This window comes from Podarcis gaigeae (assembly GCF_964106915.1).
Source record: "Podarcis gaigeae genome assembly, chromosome: 12".
Lineage (NCBI taxonomy): Eukaryota > Metazoa > Chordata > Lepidosauria > Squamata > Lacertidae > Podarcis > Podarcis gaigeae.
The window spans coordinates 47648682-47667795 of NC_139688.1; the positions used below are offsets into that span (position 1 = coordinate 47648682).

Genomic DNA, 19114 nt, shown 5'->3' on the forward strand with positions numbered 1-19114 from the left:
CTTCTGAACTATGCGACACTATTTTCCTTTAAGAACGTAAGAGCCCTGTTCATCAGGCCAAAGATCCATCTAATGCAGTATCTTGTTCTCACAGTGGTTAGGTAGTCTATGGGGTGGGGGGAGTCCTTCCAACAACAGTCCAATTAGGATAAATGGCATGGAATGTTGAGAGGAGCTGCTTGGCAGAATGAATCTGGATGTTTTCATAGGAAGGAGGGAGAGTGGCTTACAGATCTTAAATTTTGTAGAAAGAACCTCAAAGTATGAACAGGTCATTTCCTCTCCAGCAGAATAGCAAAAAAAGGGAGTTAGGGGGGAAAATGTCCCTGGTGACAGAAGCGAGTGCTGTCAAAATAAATCAATGGAAAATCAATATATTAAGGGGGGAAAGCTGATTTCACTACCTATAAACCCAAGATGACTGAGCACAATTAAGGAAGGGGTGGTGGTGGAATGGAGCAGCTGAAATCCTGAACAGAAGCATTCTACCCAGCAACATTTGGAAAGTGGGATACAATACACTATTTCCTCCCCTCAAAACTTGTGTCAGGTTGCACTAGCTGAGCCTTTTTCAATCATTACTCTGCGAGTAGCAAGCAGTTTCCAGGGCACACCTTTAGCTCTGCTCTCATTGTCAAATGGCTCCTGGCTTTCCATCTGTTTACTGCAATCAGCAATGAGATACCTACATGGGCAGCCTAAAGTACAGCAGTTTTGCTGCTGTCGATTAATGCCCTTAGCCCATGGGAAGCCAGAAGAACACAAGAATCAGGAAATGTTTAATGTCTGATGTTTTTTTTAAAAAAATATATATGCTGTAAGCTGCCCAGAGTGGCTGGGGAAACAGCCATATGGGTGGGGTATAAATAATAAAATTATTATTATTAAGTATGAGGGCAGGGGCTAAAGGCCAGCAGTCTCTTGTTGCCTCAGAATGCAAATAATGACTGAATAGGGCAGGGGCTAAGAAAAGTTTTGCACTGAGAGTAAATGCCCTCCTATGCTTCTTATTAAACATACTGCATTTCATTCAATATACTGAAGTGCCTGGCTTCTAGAATTTATTAGGAATGCTGTACATTCCAGAACTGAGGGAGCTCCTACAGGTAGAAGGTTCTGAAAGTCCAGCCTCCAGAAGGAGGAATCTTCCATCGCTGACCTCCAGCTGAGCAGAACCAACCTTCACGCTAAGTCCAGCATCCTTTATTCTAGAAGTAAATGTAAAAGCAGCCGAAAAGGGATGAAAATATGCTATGGGGAAGCATGACTGGGCTCATAAATCTTTTTTGAAAATAAAAGAAAGAATAAATTTAAAATATTCAAACAACCCAGTTTACCCTGGCAGCAAAAATCAGTGGAGTCTAGTTTCTGAGCAACCAAATTTCATTTAAAAAGCAATATACACAAAATATTACAAAAACATTTAATGACCTTTTTATGTGGAAAGAAAACAAGTATAAATAGAAATTTGAAAAAATATTTTTAAGGTATCAACATACTCAGACTTGCTTTATCAGGCGAGTTTCTTCAGGAGATATCTGCTTCTAAGATAACCCGGTTTCATGTTCTCTTCCAGAAGCTGCTGTCTATCTTCATACCAGCAAACGATAACCATCCATTTGAGGTGGTTGCTCCTTCAAAACAAGATTTTAGTTTTTTAAAGATCAAAACCATCACTAGTCCCACATTTCTCTTACCTAGGACATTCTTAAGGCCAGTTACCAACACATGCACACCCACCCACAATAGAAACACATGCTTCTGGCTTTTAAGTTTTCCTCTCAATTTTCACACCCTTGAATTCATTATCAGACATTCTCTTTCCCTACTTATTACCCTAGCATTTCAGCAGGAATACTGGCTAAAGTCTGCCCTGTCTGCAGACCTGGCCCTTTTTGCTTCTTGTTCTAACCAGCTCTGGCAAAGAAAAAGACAACATCCAGCTGTCTTGAAATGTCATGTTTTAAGCTGAAGAAAATGGGCCAAGAGCAATGTAATCATCACAATCTCTGCACCCGAGGCACAATCCATACCCTGGGGTAGGCAACAGGTTTTCTATCTTTTTCTACCGCCACACACACAGCTTTCCTATTGGTCATAAAGTCCTTATGGGAAACCTGTGGTCCTCCTGGTGTTCCTGATTTACAACTCACATCACCTCCGACCATTGGCCATGCTGACTACTGCCACTGGGAATTGCCCCAGGTTTCCTAATCCTTGCCCTAGGCACACAAAATTCTGCACATAGTTGCTGCAACAGCTTTGATTTTTGAGATGCGGCAAGGTTTCTTAAAAGTAACAAAAGTCACACTGTGCTACTGGCATGCAGACCTGTATAAGATAGTCAGCAATGTATTCTGGCTTCAGGCAGTTCACTCCATGAGCAGAAGCCTCTCCTAAATTAACTCTTAAATCCTCTGGCTTCAGTTTGTTAAAATCGGCAAAAAGATGGGTGGCTTCTCTAAAGACAGAGGCAGAATGAGCAGGCAGCACCTGTAATTTCAAACACAGAGACACCGAATCACTTATATATATGGTACACTGAATTACATACATACATACATACATACATATATATATATATATATATATATATATATTTGCTTTCGTAGATTTTCACGGGTACAGGAATGCAGGTTTTGGTGTCCTCGGGTGTCTTCCCGTGTAAAAGTTGGGGTGTCTAGGCGACGTTTATATATATATAAAAAATATGGTACATGCGTACTATTAACATTTAAACTAGCCTTGCCAGCAGAATTTCAGAAGGTGAACCGGCAGCCCTGCTTGCAGCTTCCAGAATGGCCCTGGAAGTGGCATGCAAAATCGAGAACATACTAACTGTTACATTGTCAAAATAGAGTGCAGTGGTTGTGCAACATCTCCACGTGGCTAAGCCCCCATGACTCTGTTCCTCTGACACCTTACCCTATCTCTAAACATATTTTCCACTCTCCCAGAATACTAGGAAGGAAACTGGCTGGACAAGTGCCATTGATACTGCACAATATTACAGCACAGTGCAAAGGGTGGTAGTCCTCCATGTCACATGCAGCTTCCGAAACTATTTTTGAGCCTGTGACAACTGTCTTGTATCCAGTCTCAAAGAGCCAATGGCTAAGGAGAGAATGCGTAATTGAGGGGTCTGTGAGTAAATTACTTGCCACAAAGAACCTAGCAAATGGCTACCCTAGTCTGAATTATACAGACAAAAATCTACCTGTTCTGTTAAGAGGGTATTCACCCATTACTTGAAAATATTCAGCTTTCCAGAATACCAGGTATTTCCAACAATTGAGAATTCAAACATATCTTCTTATTAGATCCTTGTATTTAACAAATTCTCCAATTTTTAAAGCGGTAATCTGGATGCAACTCATAGCAATTATGGAGGAAATATAGTTGGGTTTACCAGACATTTATATCAATCCCACATCAATCAAGCCAACTGAGTACCAGAAAATTATTATTTTTATTAGCCCTATTCCCCTGCTCCATTTCATGCAATGGTTTCTTCCATTTCCTCCCTCATATACATATACAGTGTTATCTTGGGTTACATATGCTTCAGGTTACAGACTCGGCTAACCCAGAAATAGTACCTCGGGTTAAGAACTTTGCTTCAGGATGAGAACAGAAATCATGCTCCAGCGGCGGGGCGGCAGCAGGAGGCCCCATTAGCTAAAGTGGTGCTTCAGGTTAAGAACAGTTTCAGGTTAAGAACGAACCTCCAGAACGAATTAAGTACTTAACCCAAGGTACCACTGTATGAGATTGTACATGTAATACAATTGCAAATTTGTCACAAACAAACCTCCATTTCTCCCCATCATGAGTATATTAGCTTTAAGTCTTGGTTTATTATTATTTCAAATACTTTTTTAAAGATCTCTTGCAATTTTTTTAGTTACACGAATTTGGAGAGATTGAAATAGAAAAAAGGTTGGTAAAATAACCATTGTCATTATAGATAACTGCACACACACAGAGAGACGTTTGTGTTTCAGTAGCTGGAGAGAGGTGTGAATAACACTTTAACCCTCCAGATGTAGCTGAACTACAACTCATATCAGCCCCAGTGAGCATGGTCATGGATAGTGATGATGAGAATTGTAGTTCAACATCTGGAAGGCCAAAGGTTCCCCGCACCTGCCTAAATTATTTGCTCAATTTTTACATAATACTTATTTGTAAAACAAAAATACTGATTGATTTCTCCTCCCGCCCCCAAGTGGATCTGGAACAATGGACACAACAAAACTTATAACAGAAAATTAATGGAAAAATAACATTGGAGTACACTTAAAGGATGTGTGATGCATCGCAGGACGAAAAGTTTCTGGTGACACAACCAGTTCCTTGCTTTGTAACAATTCGTCATTCTGATCTAATACGAAGTCTTAAGATACTATGTTCTTATGCAGAAAGCAGCAATTCAACGCCCACTGGCATCAATACTGGCAAATGAACAGAATACATGCCTTCGCTCCACCTGATTCTAGAAGACGTTTGAAGCCTGCTTCCTTGGCTGGGTCAACATTCAAAATAACTTTCCAACCACGAAAGGCCCCCTACAAAAATAGAGCTATTAATATTAATACACATGAACACATGTGTATAAAATGCTACAAAGTAAGTTTAGCAACACATTTTTAAAAAGTAGTTTAACAAGTTAGAATGCCTAACGTTAGTAAGTCAGAATGCTGTTTTACTATACTGAAGTACATCTCTTTGACGATATAGTGATAGAACATACCTTTTTAATTCTTTATTCACTTTATTTTGTTCAGGAAAGGAATATTTTCAATTTTAAAAAATTAGATAAAAATGAATTGCATCTCTCTTTACAGCCACAAAGTGTCATTCATTCAATCAATAAATAAAAAGCTGAGAGCTACTTTCAAAAAACCAACTACTCGTCAGGAAAAATACCTCAGTAATGCCAGCTTCCTCTCGCCGTCTTTGTATTATTTTCCTCCACCTCATTGCTGCAACTGCTAAATTCTTCTGGGATTCAGTTATTTCAGATGCAGCACTGAGTATGGAATTACTTCCCCATTCAAAATCTTCCTCCTAATGGGTGGAAAGTCTCTTATTCACTGCAATTCAGTCAACAACATGAAACAAGAAAAATCCCAAAAACAAGCAACCTATAGTTTATAAACAAATAAAATACATGTAACATTTATACTGGGTGGCCTTTGAGATATTTTTTTAAAGGGAAAGTATGCTTTCCCCTTTTTTAAAGGGAAAGTATGCTTTCCCCTTTTTAAAGGGAAAGTATGCTACAATTAATCCAGAATGTGGCAGCTAGACAGGTGACTGGGAGCGGCCGCCGAGACCATATAACACCAGTCTTGAAAGACCTACATTGGCTCCCTGTACGTTTCCGAGCACAATTCAAAGTGTTGGTGCTGACCTTTAAAGCCCTAAATGGCCTCGGTCCAGTATATCTGAAGGAGCGTCTCCTCCCCCATCGTTCTGCCCGGACACTGAGGTCCAGCTCCGAGGGCCTTCTGGCGGTTCCCTCACTGCGAGAGGCCAAGTTGCAGGGAACCAGGCAAAGGGCCTTCTCGGTGGTGGCGCCCGCCCTGTGGAATGCCCTCCCATCGGATGTCAAGGCGATGGACAACTACCTGACATTCAGAAGACATCTGAAGGCAGCCCTGTTCAGGGAAGTTTTTAATATGTGACATTTTAGTGTATTTTTTATCTCTGTTGGGAGCCGCCCAGAGTGGCTGGGGAAACCCAGCCAGATGGGCGGGGTACAAATAATAAATTATTATTATTATTATTATTATTATTATTATTATTATTATTATTATTTTAAATTACCCAAGTTCAAGCACCACTCAACCTAAATAATGAATTCTCAGCTTAAATCCATGGAGTAGCTAATTAAAGTGGGATTCAGTCATTTAAGACATTGAGGTGAGGCAATATTTTGGTTCATTGTTTTCCCCTCATGTATATCCCTGCCTTTATTCCATGGAACTCAAGGCAGCATTGGTACAGTTTCCCATCTAGACACTGCCCAGACCACATCATTTGCTTTCCGACCACATGCTGCTTTTGTAAATTATATCAGCTTCATTTATGCCTTTGCACCATCAATGGTGTTCTGATGTTTTAATCTCTGATATTTAAGTTTTGAATTTTGTATATTGTATGTTTTCATTTTGTAAGCTGCTTTGTGACACAGATGTGGGGGAAAAGCAGGGTGAACATTTAAAAACAAATACAAATACAACAGTAAAAGAGTTTTTAAAACAGACTAAAATTTACTTAAAAGTATGCCGTACCGCTAGAAAGCGTTGTACTGTTCTGCATGCATCCAGGTAGGAGCAATGAAGTACCCACTTTCCAGCTGCCATTGAGGCCAAGAATTTCTCATTGCCAATAGGGTGCCCCACTATTGTGTGGGTGCACCTAGGGTCAAAGCACTGCTTCTCAAGCACCACTCCACCTAAAGAATGGATTTTAAATATAGTTATTTTTACAAGCAATTCCTACTAGAGGAAGGTCAGACGTAGAAAGTGATGAGGTGTTTTGTAAGCCACACCAGTGGCGTAGCGTGGGTTGTCAGCACCCGGGGCAAGGCAAGTAATTTGCGCCCCCTAACCCGTGGATTTGCGCCCCCTAACCCTAACTCCCAGATGTTGCGCCCGGTGCGGCCGGGCCCCCCTGCACCCCCCACGCTACGCCACTGAGCCACACACAACCACCACCACCACCAGATGGAGCCCCAGTATGCTCTGGTCACCGATTTCTTACCCAGCTCTTCAATCATATGGTAATAATCAATCCGTGCCTGAGGGCGAACAGAAGATAGCTGGAATCTGTACTCTTTTTTTGGTTCTTCAGCAGTCATTTGGTCTACTCTAATGACCTGAAAAGGTAAGTTTGGGGAAAAGAGGAAAGGACAAAAAGATGTCATTGATTCCCAGCAGTTTGTCCCATTATCCATTTAATTCAGTCGCATTTTTAAAAAAAACCTGTATGATAAGCCCCTAGAGAGACTTGAGTTACAAATTTGTTATTTTAAAAAATCACTTTGATATCTTTGCCCGAGTCTCTACTAAATGGCAAGGTATACAGCAGAAGCTATTTATTCTGATCAAGTGTAGCTGAATGTATCAGAGCTGAAGTCCATCTCTATGAAATATGCATTATACAGTAATTTAGCAGGTAGCACAAAGTCAACGAGCACTACATGAAATTAAATACCTCCAGGTATTTTAACCAGTATGTCAGACCCTTGAAATCTTTGCAAAAATCATTCCTAGTCCCCATAATGCAATTATTTTAACAGAACAAATCACAGGTACTTCCTATTTCCTTCAACCTCTCCATTATTCTTGAGGTGGCAGGAAAAAGCAGGTTGCATATGGGATTTAAATTAATTGCCAAGAAGCCACGGGGATAAAATAATTACTGTCTGCTGCGATCTATTATCTGTATGTTAATATTAAACTAATAACAACTTCAAATGAAAGTTCAAACGAACACTGGAGTATAACTTCTGAATGCAAATATTAATATATGAATCAGCATACTGTCATAAGGCATACATTTGTTTTCGGCTGAGGAGCCACAGGAGGATTTGCCAAAGGAAAGGCAATGGCAGGAGCCAGCGGAGTTGGGATCAGATTATCTTCTTTCATGGGGATTTCTAGATTTCTACAGCCTGGAAGCTTTGGGACCTCAACCCAATCTGTTTTTGCAGGTTCATCAATTTCTACAAAGCAAAAAACACACCATCAAATCACTAAAGCAGGCAAATATAAAACTAAACAGTTCTCAAAGGAAGCCAAGCGGAAAATGAAAAGGAGAGAAAAAATAATGTATTATTTAAATCAGAACCTCAAAAACATGTAACCCTGTTGGTTTAAATAGCCAATAAATGATAAAGACTGCAGCCTAAACTTACAGGAAATCCTTGTTTTACACAGGGGTTCCGTTCCAGACCCCCCATGCGTGTCAGTAGAGCACATGTAAGCCTGCTCCACCCCTTTTTATGACATTTCGGGGCTACTTTCTGGTTCAGTGCAATGCAAGTGTGCGTGATCACACATCATTCGGATGAGCCTAAATCGGGAGTCGCCTGTGTTTGCCTACACATGAGAAGAGACTAACTGTAGAACAAAATTATCATGTATCCTTAATGCTTTTGAAGTGCCACATAAACCATACAAAGTATAAAAAAAACTCTTATTCATAATTCTGTCATGTGAACATTTGGTTAATCAAGCCCTCCTTCCATCCCTGGATACCTAAGACAGCTTCAACCTTTCCTTTGCCCCCCCCCCCCAATATTCTGTTCCAGACACATCCTTAAGGCCAATTTCTCAATTCCTTCCTACCCTAAATATTTGGTGTGAGGAAGGTGTTTCAAATATACATGAATTAAAAAAAGCAAGGGGTTGTTTTTTAAATGGATCATCATTGGTATCCTCTGACTCAAAGCAAGTATATAGTTAGTTGACAACAAACTACTCTACACTGGAATACACAATTCCTGGTAGCAACAAAACTGTGTAATGATTAGATTGGGCCTAGCAAAAAATAATAATAATTGTACATCAGATGGTAAAACTGTTAATGAATTCTTATCATTGTACCAGTGGTGGGGACTCACATGACTTTGGACTCCACTACACAAAGGAAATCTTCATTATATATAGAAAATATGCCTGAGCTTAATTCTAACCTAGACTTCCGCCAGACATGCAGCATTTAAAAACAAAACAAAAACAGGGAAACCTTCAATAATGCAACTACACATCTACAGTCTTAAGTGAGCAAAATCCAGGGATTTTTTTTAAACATGAAAACCAGCTATTTCAACTCAATCACACTGTTTTCTCTTCTTACCCATTTCAGCAATTTCCGTATCGGTAAAGGATTTTGTAAGCGAGAGGTCTCCAGCATTTCCTGCAATGGGTTGAATTTGTTCAGAACACTGTGAGGGGCTGCTGGGCCACTGAAGGTTACTAGCAAGCCTTGCCCTCTCTTCTCTTGCAGTGGGGTCATCCCAAATAATCTGTTCACTCTGTGATGGCTCTGTGTTGACATCCATTGCTACCTGGTGTGACTGCCTAAGGACCAAAATGAACAATGAGGATGTGCACTGCTTTAGTAAGTATACAGAGTTCTCTGTAGGGCAGTTGGAAAACCTCTGGCCCTGGTTTTCAGCTATGCTTTACTGGAGTTGTTGGCAGTGTGAAGTCCAGCAACATCTGCAGAGTCATGGGTTCCCTAACCTTGTGCAACAGTAATGAAACATATTGGGTTAGAACAAGCTTAGGTTAGCTGGACTTTGGTTACAACGCAGCCAATGGGATAATTTAGTCTCCTGTGCACTAGAATGGGAGAACTGCATTCACAGCTGGGCATTTAAAGTTTCTGTTGCAGACACTTGCGCAGCTGATCAGACAAGTCACTTTTCCGTTTAGAAATTTGTCATTCAGTCACACAAGCAGCTGCAGCAAAAACCTCAGAAGACACCTCTGGCTGCCTATGCGTAGCTTCCTAGGATGGTAGCCCAGAAATTCAAGATGTGTTCAAAATGTCACATAGTACCTTAGGGCTTCCAAGACTCGGCTACGGCCGTTACGAACAGAACGAGGGCCATCTGGAGTTGTCGGAGAATTGTCAAAGCCGTTCCTAGACAAAGATTTTCTTTGTCCTTGAAACTTTGCTAGCGATGTTGCAGTCATGATTTCCTGTAGCTGCCTTTGAAAGTTCTCCCTCATTTCCAGTGTCTGTGTTAAAACTGGAGTTCAAAAGAAATGTAAATAAATAACAGCTCTTTCTACTTAAAATATGTCAAATGCCATGTAACAAAAGCCACGTGGGCCCCTTCTTCACTGCTTATTAGTTACGCATACTTTGCCCTTCCATATTCCGTACATTTCAAGAACTCACTGAAAATTCTGCCCCTCGTGCTAAGGTCGCAGGGGTGGGTCACACAAATTAAAAATACAACATTAAAAACAGATTACAATCACAAGAACAGGGTGGGTTCCAAAAGGTCTGTGTAAAGAAGTGGATCTTCAGCATATGGCAAAAATGGATGGTAGATGCCAAACCGTACAATAATGCACACAAACAGTTACCTCCTTTTGATGCATTTTCTTTTTCGACAGAAGCTGCCTCAGTCACTTGATCCATAGCAACATCTTCTATATCATTAGTATCCAACGACATTTTCTGAAACAGTTGATGTTCAGGTCTTACACAAGTCATATCTCAGAACAGAAAAAGTATGGCAATTTGTCCCACGTTCATTATTGATGCAAGGAGAACTGTATACAAACTTTACTAATAAACCCAACAAAAATATTCAACAGTCCAACAAAAGTAAATCTACTTCCAGGTTGTCGCTATGACATTAACACAGGAAGTTGCCATATACCAAGTCAGACCAATGGCTCATCTCGTTCAGTACAGTGGTACCTCGGGTTATGAACGTAATTCGTTCTGGAGGGCAGTTCTTAATCTGAAACTGTTCTTAACCTGAGGTTCCACTTTAGCTAATGGGGCCTCCTGCTGCCGCCGTGCTATTTCTGTTCTCATCTTGAAGTAAAGTTCTTAACCTGAGATACAGTGGTGCCTCGCAAGACAAAATTAATCCGTTCCGTGAGTCTCTTCGTATAGCGGTTTTTTCGTCTTGCGAAGCAAGCCCATTGACAGCTTAGCGGATTAGCGCTATTAGCAGCTTTTAGCGGCTTATCATCTTAGCGGATCAGCTGATAAGCGGCTTAGCTGCTTAGAAAAAGGGGGTAGGGGGGAAAAAACCACTGTATTGTCTACACTAGGAATGGGGAACCGATGGCCCCCCAAATGTGTCTGGGCTGCAATTTCTATGTCCCCTGAACACTGGCCATTCTAACTGGGGAAAGGTGACGGTGAAGGCAAACAACATAGGGAGGGTCTCCACTTGTGGTCTCCACTGACAGAGAGATCTCCAGGGATCTTTCCCAAGCCTACCTGGAGATTCTGGGGCTGACCTACATGCACCACAGATATTCTACCATTAAGCTCTGGCCTTTCCTCCAAGTAGCTGAATGTGGTCATATAGCAGTCAATTAGTTTAGTCCTTTTACTTTCATAATGTTGTGAACACTAACTGCCATATCTACAATAAATTGAAACTTTTGGCATTTATTAGATTACAGAATTAGCATAATCTAAGTGAAAACAATTGCAGGAAGCCATTCACTGTTCTGTTATTTATTCATCCAGGTTAAGGTTACCATAATGATTTTAAAACACACATACACACACAAATTGAATCTACCATACCTCGTCTTCCTTCCCTGTTTTTTCAGATGAATCTAGCCGATCTGAGAATCTGTCATCTTGAATACCACTAATATTCAAACTCATTTTAGGGTTATATGTGTAAGGATAGAGAGATTCAGGCAGCCGTTTATATTCTTGTGCACTCTGGAAAGAGTTAGTAGGGAGAGGAATTAATGCTACAAACTTAGAGCAAGGAAGTGAGCAATTTTATTTTATTTTTGTTAAGGAAACATTTCTTTTTCTGCCCAGCCAACAATAAATATGTTCCTTGAAAATGTTACTTTGTTGGTAAAACAAAGTGGCACCTTAAAAATTAACAATTTTGCTGCCGCATAAGCTTTCATGAACTAGAAACTGTTTCACTGGATGTGTGAAATGTTTATTCTCTGTTACCAGGGATTTGGGGGGGGGCCTCTGGGGAGGGTCTCTTCACAAGGCAAAGACACAGGAGGCTTTGTGAAGGCCTCCCACCTAACAGCTGACATGTGGGGTAGAGAAGCATCAGCAGCCACTGCTTCTCCGCACCTCAGCTGCGCAAGCCGCACAAGTCGCAGGGATAGCGCAGCTTGCACAGTTGACATGTGGGGAAGCAGCGGCGGCGGCTGCTGCTCTACCCTGCACATCAGCTGTCCGGCGGGAGGCCTCAGCAAAGGCCCACTATGCCTCTGGCTTGCAAGAAAACCCTCTCCAAAGCCCAAAGAGGATGTCCTCTTTGGGCTATGGGGAAGGTCTCCTCGCGAGCCAGGAGGACTCACCAGTGTGCTCCCAATATAAGCAATTTCAGTTACATGCACAGAAGTGTGAAATGTAACCCTAGTGTAAATTGTGAGTTGCCTGCACACCACTTAAAAATTATAGCAATTAAGTGATAAACAGAGGCTTTAAAATAAAAGGAAAAGCCTATCCAAGGCAATGGAGCAAGAGGATAGAACTGGGAGCCACACAAGTAACTAAGGACAGAAGACAAGAGAGATGAGAGACACCTGAGTTGGAAGACAAATACACTTTGGAGAGCTGAAAGAAAGACAGGAAATGAACTGAAGGGCTGAATAGTAGAGGAATAGAGGCACTGCAGGAGGCACTGCAGGAGGCAGTGGAAGACAGGAGTGCCTGGTGTGCTCTGGTCCATGGGGTCACGAAGAGTCGGACACAACTAAATGACTAAGCAACAACAACAGATATCCAGGAAAATGTGCTGTTTACAGTGTATGTATTTCTGGCTGCTACTTTGCAGGGTCTTTTATTATTTCCTTCTTGATTCCATGCCAATCACTGGCTTCTTAGTACTGCCACACCAATGGAAACAGCACTGCCCTTAAAATCACAAATATAGTGGGACCTCCAGTTATGAACTTAATTCGTTCTGGAGGTCTGTTCTTAAGCCGAAACCTTTCTTAACATGAGGCGTGCTTTCGCTAATGGGGCCTCCTGCTGCTGCTGCTTTGCCACTACCGCTCGCATTCTGGGGCAAAGTTCGCAACTAGGGGCATCTACTTCCAGGTTAGCGGAGTTCGTTACCCAAAGCATTCGTAAAGAGGACAGTACGTAACATGAGGTTTCACTGTATATTACTCAAGAGTACAAGTAGCCAGTGTGGTGCTCTCTAGGTGCTGGGCTTCCAACTGTCCTAGCTAGCATATCCAATAGTAAGGGACAATGATACTTTGAATCTAACAAAATATGGTGGCCGCCATATTGGCAACCGCTAACTCAGAGGCTGCGTTTCTCACTTAATAGCATTTTCACCTCATTCTCTTTTAGCACACTGCTTCAGCGACATACTTAGTAGCAGACAAGCAGCAAGTGACAAGTCTTGCTGAAAGACAATCAAGCTTTTGAAATACAGATGGACCTTAGAAGAACTGCAGTGTAAGCGCACAAATATTGCCAAGCTACATTTATAGATATATGAAACAGAAGTAGCACACAGGGCACTTCATTTGCTGAACCCTTATACTGCATGTAGACTGGCATGCACAGAACACTGCTTATGAATGATATCCAATTAAACTCAGAGTAGGCTCACTGAAATCAATTGACTTTAGCCTTAATGTGATTAATGTAGGCTGCCACCCCATATACGCCCGATTTTTAAAACAGATTCAATTCACATTAAAAAAAGAAGTCAGTAATGACACGTTGTGCAACCTTCCCCTTTCCCCATCCTTGTGTTAGGAAAAACCTGTTTCTCCATACCTCCAAAAGCCAGTGTTCCGACACTACATGTATGCCCCTTTCTTTAGCAGATTTGTATTCCCGGTTACTATCATTTTGCCTTCCCTGGTAGATGAAATGAGTTACAGTTTCATCAAAGCACCACCTAAAAGATATGAAAGACATGTCAAGTCAAGTTAGTTTTATTGCGGCAAAAGCCAGTGACACTAAACACCACAAGATCAAACAAAAAGAAATCAACAACAACATCAGGGGGAAAAAATTACACAAGGGAACTTCGCAATGTGCCATTCAACAGAAGAGATTTACGCTTCCTGATTACTAAAGTGCAAAATTTGGCCACCTCATATGATATTGAGCTTAAGGAATCTTCCAGAAGGTATTTTCGTAGAATTTCGGGGGAGGATTCCAAATAATGTTGTAGGGGTATAAATTTTGATAAAAGCGGCAAAATAAGTTGAACTCGTTCTTCACTATAAAATTCGCAAAATAGAAGGATGTGTGTGACAGATTCTATGAAAGACATGTTAAACTCCACGTTAAGTGATTTCCAGTTCTGGGAATGGGCTGTGTGTGTGACTTGTGGTTATCATGATGCCAACTCAACATTCCTAACACCTGCACACACCCCAAACTGGAACAGCTCTTGGAAATAACATCCACCATTTTCACATGCAGGAATGTCCACATGCCTCACCTTGAGAAGACCAGGGATGCTGATCATTTTCTATGGTAAATATGCCCATAAATTTTTTTAAAAGAATCAATCAGTCGACAAATATGGTGATTTAAAACCATCCTTCGAGACCATGATATAGTTTTCAGGAACATAAAATAAATGTCCATCTGGTAATTCAAACTGAAAAGTCACATTTTACGGCACTCCAGGGTTCAGGCAGAAGATATTTCCAGCCAATGCCAGAGCCTGAACCTGGGACCTTCTGTATGCAAAGTAGATGCTGTACCAGTGAACAATGGCCCTTCCCGTGGTTATTCACTGTGTTACATTCAAAAACTGGAACAAATTTAATTAATTTATTTATTCAATCTTTTAGAAAATAGGTTCTCAAATGAGTCACAGGATAGATTTATGGTCTGCAAGTTACACAAAACAATCACAGAAAGTCTCAAGCTTCCATTGCATTTATTCCAATAACTTACAAGACACAGCCACTTATCAACAAATATAGTATTCTGAATGCTGAATGCTTCTCATATGCATCATATCTATTAATTTGTCCATCTCTGCACTATCATTCCCATCTAGATGGAGCTTGTGGGTTTTTCCATTTATACACCCACTTTTTTTGAGAATAATAAATTTGTTATTAGAGATTTCATATTCTTTGACACATCAGGCCCTATCCATTAAATCAGCATAGAGCTTAATCCCAATCATAGCCATATAACACCAATTATTTGTCTCTAAAAGTCATGTCATCCGGCATTCCCACCACATATGTAAGAAATTGGCATTTATAGGTGAAGGCTTCCAACATCAGAAACATGCATCTACGTGAATTTTATTAAGTCTAGCAAGTGTCAGATATCACCATAATAGTATATACTGAGCTTTCTGTATTGATAGGCTCAGTGAAGAGTTCTTTACGGAGTTCCAAATCATACTCCATTTTCATTCAGATACAGTAAATCTGAGATCTCTATTCAACCTAGGTTTCCTTCTTCCTTAGCTTCTGCTCATGGTTTGTTTAGAAACAAACCATGAGTCCAAGGTTCGGATGACACAAGCCAGATAATGGCTGTTTTTCGACCAGTGCAGCAGGGGTGAGGAATATGCACCAGCATACTGTTCATTCACATAAAACCACAATTTATTTTACTTATGGTTCAGTGTGACCTGTGAACCAGACCAGTGAAATAAATTGCCTTACCCTCAAATTCCTCCCTCCATTTTCCTTTTTGAATTATGTGTACTAGACTGTAAACCTGAGGGCAGGACCATTACTGCTTTTTATCTTTGTATAGCAACTAGAAAATTTTAGGCACTTGAATCACTATAATAATTTCAAGAGCTAGATGTCAAAGTCTTATCAGTGAAGAATTCTGTTAACTGCACGTACCTGTAATCTGCTCCAAGGGAAGCAGCAATGGCATTCAGCTCGCTCTGCTTTTTACTGAGCTTCTTACTCACACATATGACAACATCAGCCAGAGGCTTTGGCTCCTCTTCCTGTTCAAAGTAGAATTAGCAGAAATGTAGTTCAGGGTCACATTTTCAAGGGTGAATTCACTTTGTTTGTAATGTAATGAAAGAAAAGTTATTCTCCTTCCTTTCTCCTTCAATGCAATAGTTCAGCAATACCAAATTCATGAAGGTATCTCTAGAAATGTAGTGCCAGTTATGACAGCACTGATTGTTTGTTAATAATTATAATAATAATATATATTTTTTGTATCCCGCCCTCTCCAGCCAAGGCCAAGCTCAGAGCAGCTAACATCATAAAAACAACACGATATGCATAAAAACAGACATCAATTAAAATACATCTTAAAATTAATTCAGACAAGTTAAAACCTGGGCAGGTGGCAATTATCAGCCTGGAATAGAGGGTGGTTGATACTTGCCAAGACCTGGACCACCGGTATGAAATTTACGGCATGTAATGCCCTAAGAGAGAATATTATGAAAATGATTTATAGGTGGTACATGACCCCGGTCAAGCTTGCAAAAATTTATCATTTGCCTGATAATAAATGTTGGAAATGTAAAGAAACTGAGGGAACATTCTTTCACCTTTGGTGGACATGCCCAAAGGTCAAGGCTTTCTGGGAAATGATCTATAATGAACTGAAAAAGGTATTTAAATATACCTTCCTTAAGAAACCAGAGGCCTTCCTCCTGGGCATTGTCAGCCAACTGGTGCCAAAGAAAGACAGAACGTTTTTTATGTATGCAACAACAGCAGCAAGAATACTTATCGCAAAGCATTGGAAGACACAAGATTTGCCCACCCTGGAAGAATGGCAGATGCAAGTAATAGACTATATGGAGATGGCAGAAATGACTGGCAGAATCCGAGACCTGGGAGAAGAGTCGGTGGAAGAGGACTGGAAGAAGTTCAAAGACTATTTACAGAAGCATTGTAAATTGTTTGAATGTTAAAATGATGTTGGACATAAAGATAATTGGGCATTAGTGACATGGTTAAAAGGAGTATGAAAAGATGATTAAAAAGGAAAGGGGGAAAGACCAGAGTAATATTATGTCAGATGTATATAAAGTGGTACAAGGGATTAAGTTATAAAGAATTGGTAAAAAGTGATGCGAAAAGAGAAGAAAAATTGGAGACATAATAGGTTGAAACATATAATTATAAATGAGGTTTGAAAGAGGGTAAGGATTTGCTGAACTCGATTGTGTAAAGGGGAACACAAAAAAGGGAGATGTGAGGAAGTCAAGAAAGAGGGTTATAGAATTATGAAGTGGAAAATTGGATTTTTCTTTCTTTCTAATGTTTTTATTGTTTTTTCTTTTTTTTTCTTTTTAGATGTATTTCTTTTTGCTGTATGTCTGTATTATTTTCCTATTACCTATGTTCCCTTTTTTTTGTAAAATTTTAATAAATATCTTAAAAAAAAAAAAGATACTTGCCAAGACCAACTGTTTCCACTGATCTTAAAAGGACATGTGAGCGGGTTAAAGGATTTGGGGTGGGGTGGGGTGGGTGGGAGTGAATTGAGGTGACCCCTTCCACTGCCTATTGATAACAAGTGATTGGCAATGTCAAATGAGACAACACTGGTCATCTACATGTTCAGGAAGTACAGGCGGAGCCCATGGCTGGTTTGCAGATTAGAACCAAAGTGTGTAATTTCACTTCTTCCAGTTGACACACAACCATGGTCACATCCCTCCTCTCCCCACTGAGCCATGCTTACTTCCAAATGCAATTTGAATTCTCCTGCATTTAACCAATCTTTCTGTACAAACAAGCAGCACCCAATTTATGATATATATGCCCAATCAATCTAAAACCCAAGCCTACCACTTGTTGAGTTGCAACTTTCAACTGAGGACTTGCAGTGAGAGCAGCTGCTTGCCGAGTGCTGTTTGCCAAAGCCACTTTTAAGTTCCTGCCAATGACTTCTGAAAGAGGAGTACTCAGTTTTCTTTTTTGTGGATTAGAGCTCCCTGGAGTTTCCAAAGCTGCTAGCGCATCCTGAAAAGCAATTAAAATGCACTCATTTAACTGTGCATAGGTTCTATGCTCAAAGGGATGTTCATGCGATAAAAATGTTTTACAAGTTATTAAGGGTAGTTTACACATTTCTTCTAATTCAATGATAATCATAGTCATCATATAATTAATAAACTGGGAATAGAAAGGAAGGGGATAAAAGAGGGAGGCTGTTATAGGTCAAAGAAGATTTGCAAGGTATTTACCTTTACATCAAAAGAAGGTTTGAACAGCTTGTCTTTAGATAAAAATTTAGATGGTGTGTCAAGATGCAGGGATGGTTCCTTCTGTACTGGTTTCCCCGCTTGTGAAGGGCTTGGCTTGTTACCAATATGATGTGAGACAACCCTCTGGAAAGCTTTACTCTGGAACCGATTCATATCCAGAGGTGTCACAGCTGTTCTTCTCCCAATTTCAAGGAGACTGCTGGGATGGTCATGTGTATTTGGAGATGCAGAATCCATCTCTGCCTCAGCTGGATGATTTGTGAAACACTCTTGTTTTTGTTGAGTAAAAAATAAAAATAAAATTAAAGCACCATCATTATTTTTACTTATCTCTTTGGAATACAGTTTTTGCAATAGAGCATCTAATTAGGTTCTTTTAGCTAACACATTTTTCAGCTTTTGTATGGTGCTAGGGATGATGCTACAACCCACCTTTGATAAAGATCTGAACCAATAGTGGGTCCTGACCCACCAGCGGAAGACCAATGCTAACACTGCTTTTCTCCTTTCACAGATGGAAGTGAACATTCTAGGCCTTTTCTGGTTGTGTCTTATAACTGTGAAGGGCTGTGCAATTCAGCACCTATGCTACCAAGACGTGGGGGGGGGGGGTGGAGGGAGGGGAAAGGAATTCCGCTTATAGTGAGGGTTGTGTGGAAATTAGGGTGATGAGTGGTCACTTATATGTTTGCCCTGGTTAGCCAGGGGTTTGCGGGGGGGGGGGGGGGCGCACACAGATAATTTATCCAAGTGAGCAGAGTCAAATTGCAACTCATATTCATCATATTAAATATTTTATTTATTGAAACAAGGAATCCATATTGCATAGATTAGGAAGCACCATGTAAAGGTTCTAAGCTCCGAGGATGTGGACAGGCTGCTTGGACGAGTGAAGCCAACCACCTGTCTCCTGGATCCTTGCCCATCCTGGCTTATAAAAGCTAGCCGGGAAGGACTGGGCGATGGGCTTCGTGGGGTGGTGAATGCTTCCCTCCGTGAGGGAGCCTTCCCAGACCCGCTGAAAGAGGCGGTTATTAAACCGCTTCTTAAAAAAACATCTTTAGATGCGGCCACGATGGCCAATTATCGCCCAGTCTCAAACATTCCATTCTTGGGCAAGGTGATTGAGCGAGTGGTTGCTGAACAACTCCAGGCACGCCTGGAAGAAGCGGACCATTTGGATCCCTTCCAGTCGGGATTCAGGCCTCA

At 40.7% G+C, this 19114-nt stretch overlaps 1 protein-coding gene across 2 annotated transcripts in view; it reads right to left on the reverse strand.

Moving 5' to 3' along the window:
- Positions 1-1409: 1409 nt before the first annotated feature.
- TOPBP1 (DNA topoisomerase II binding protein 1) overlaps positions 1410-19114 on the reverse strand; it is a 35359-nt gene continuing 17654 nt past the window's right edge. Inside the window, exons 14-28 of one of the 2 annotated variants that reach the window (XM_083705542.1) lie at positions 17885-18174; positions 17487-17660; positions 15561-15670; positions 13501-13624; positions 11305-11448; positions 10116-10209; positions 9580-9772; positions 8872-9095; positions 7569-7735; positions 6772-6886; positions 6300-6463; positions 4930-5070; positions 4479-4568; positions 2332-2493; positions 1410-1634 (exon numbers count right to left, since the gene is read on the reverse strand). In XM_083705542.1, the coding sequence (XP_083561668.1) occupies positions 1593-1634; positions 2332-2493; positions 4479-4568; positions 4930-5070; positions 6300-6463; positions 6772-6886; positions 7569-7735; positions 8872-9095; positions 9580-9772; positions 10116-10209; positions 11305-11448; positions 13501-13624; positions 15561-15670; positions 17487-17660; positions 17885-18174 (2234 nt within the window). In that variant the 3' untranslated portion in view covers positions 1410-1592. Of the gene's footprint in view, positions 1635-2331; positions 2494-4276; positions 4569-4929; positions 5071-6299; positions 6464-6771; positions 6887-7568; positions 7736-8871; positions 9096-9579; positions 9773-10115; positions 10210-11304; positions 11449-13500; positions 13625-15560; positions 15671-17486; positions 17661-17884; positions 18175-19114 lie in introns of those variants that run through there. The other variant, XM_083705543.1, reaches the window with a different exon arrangement.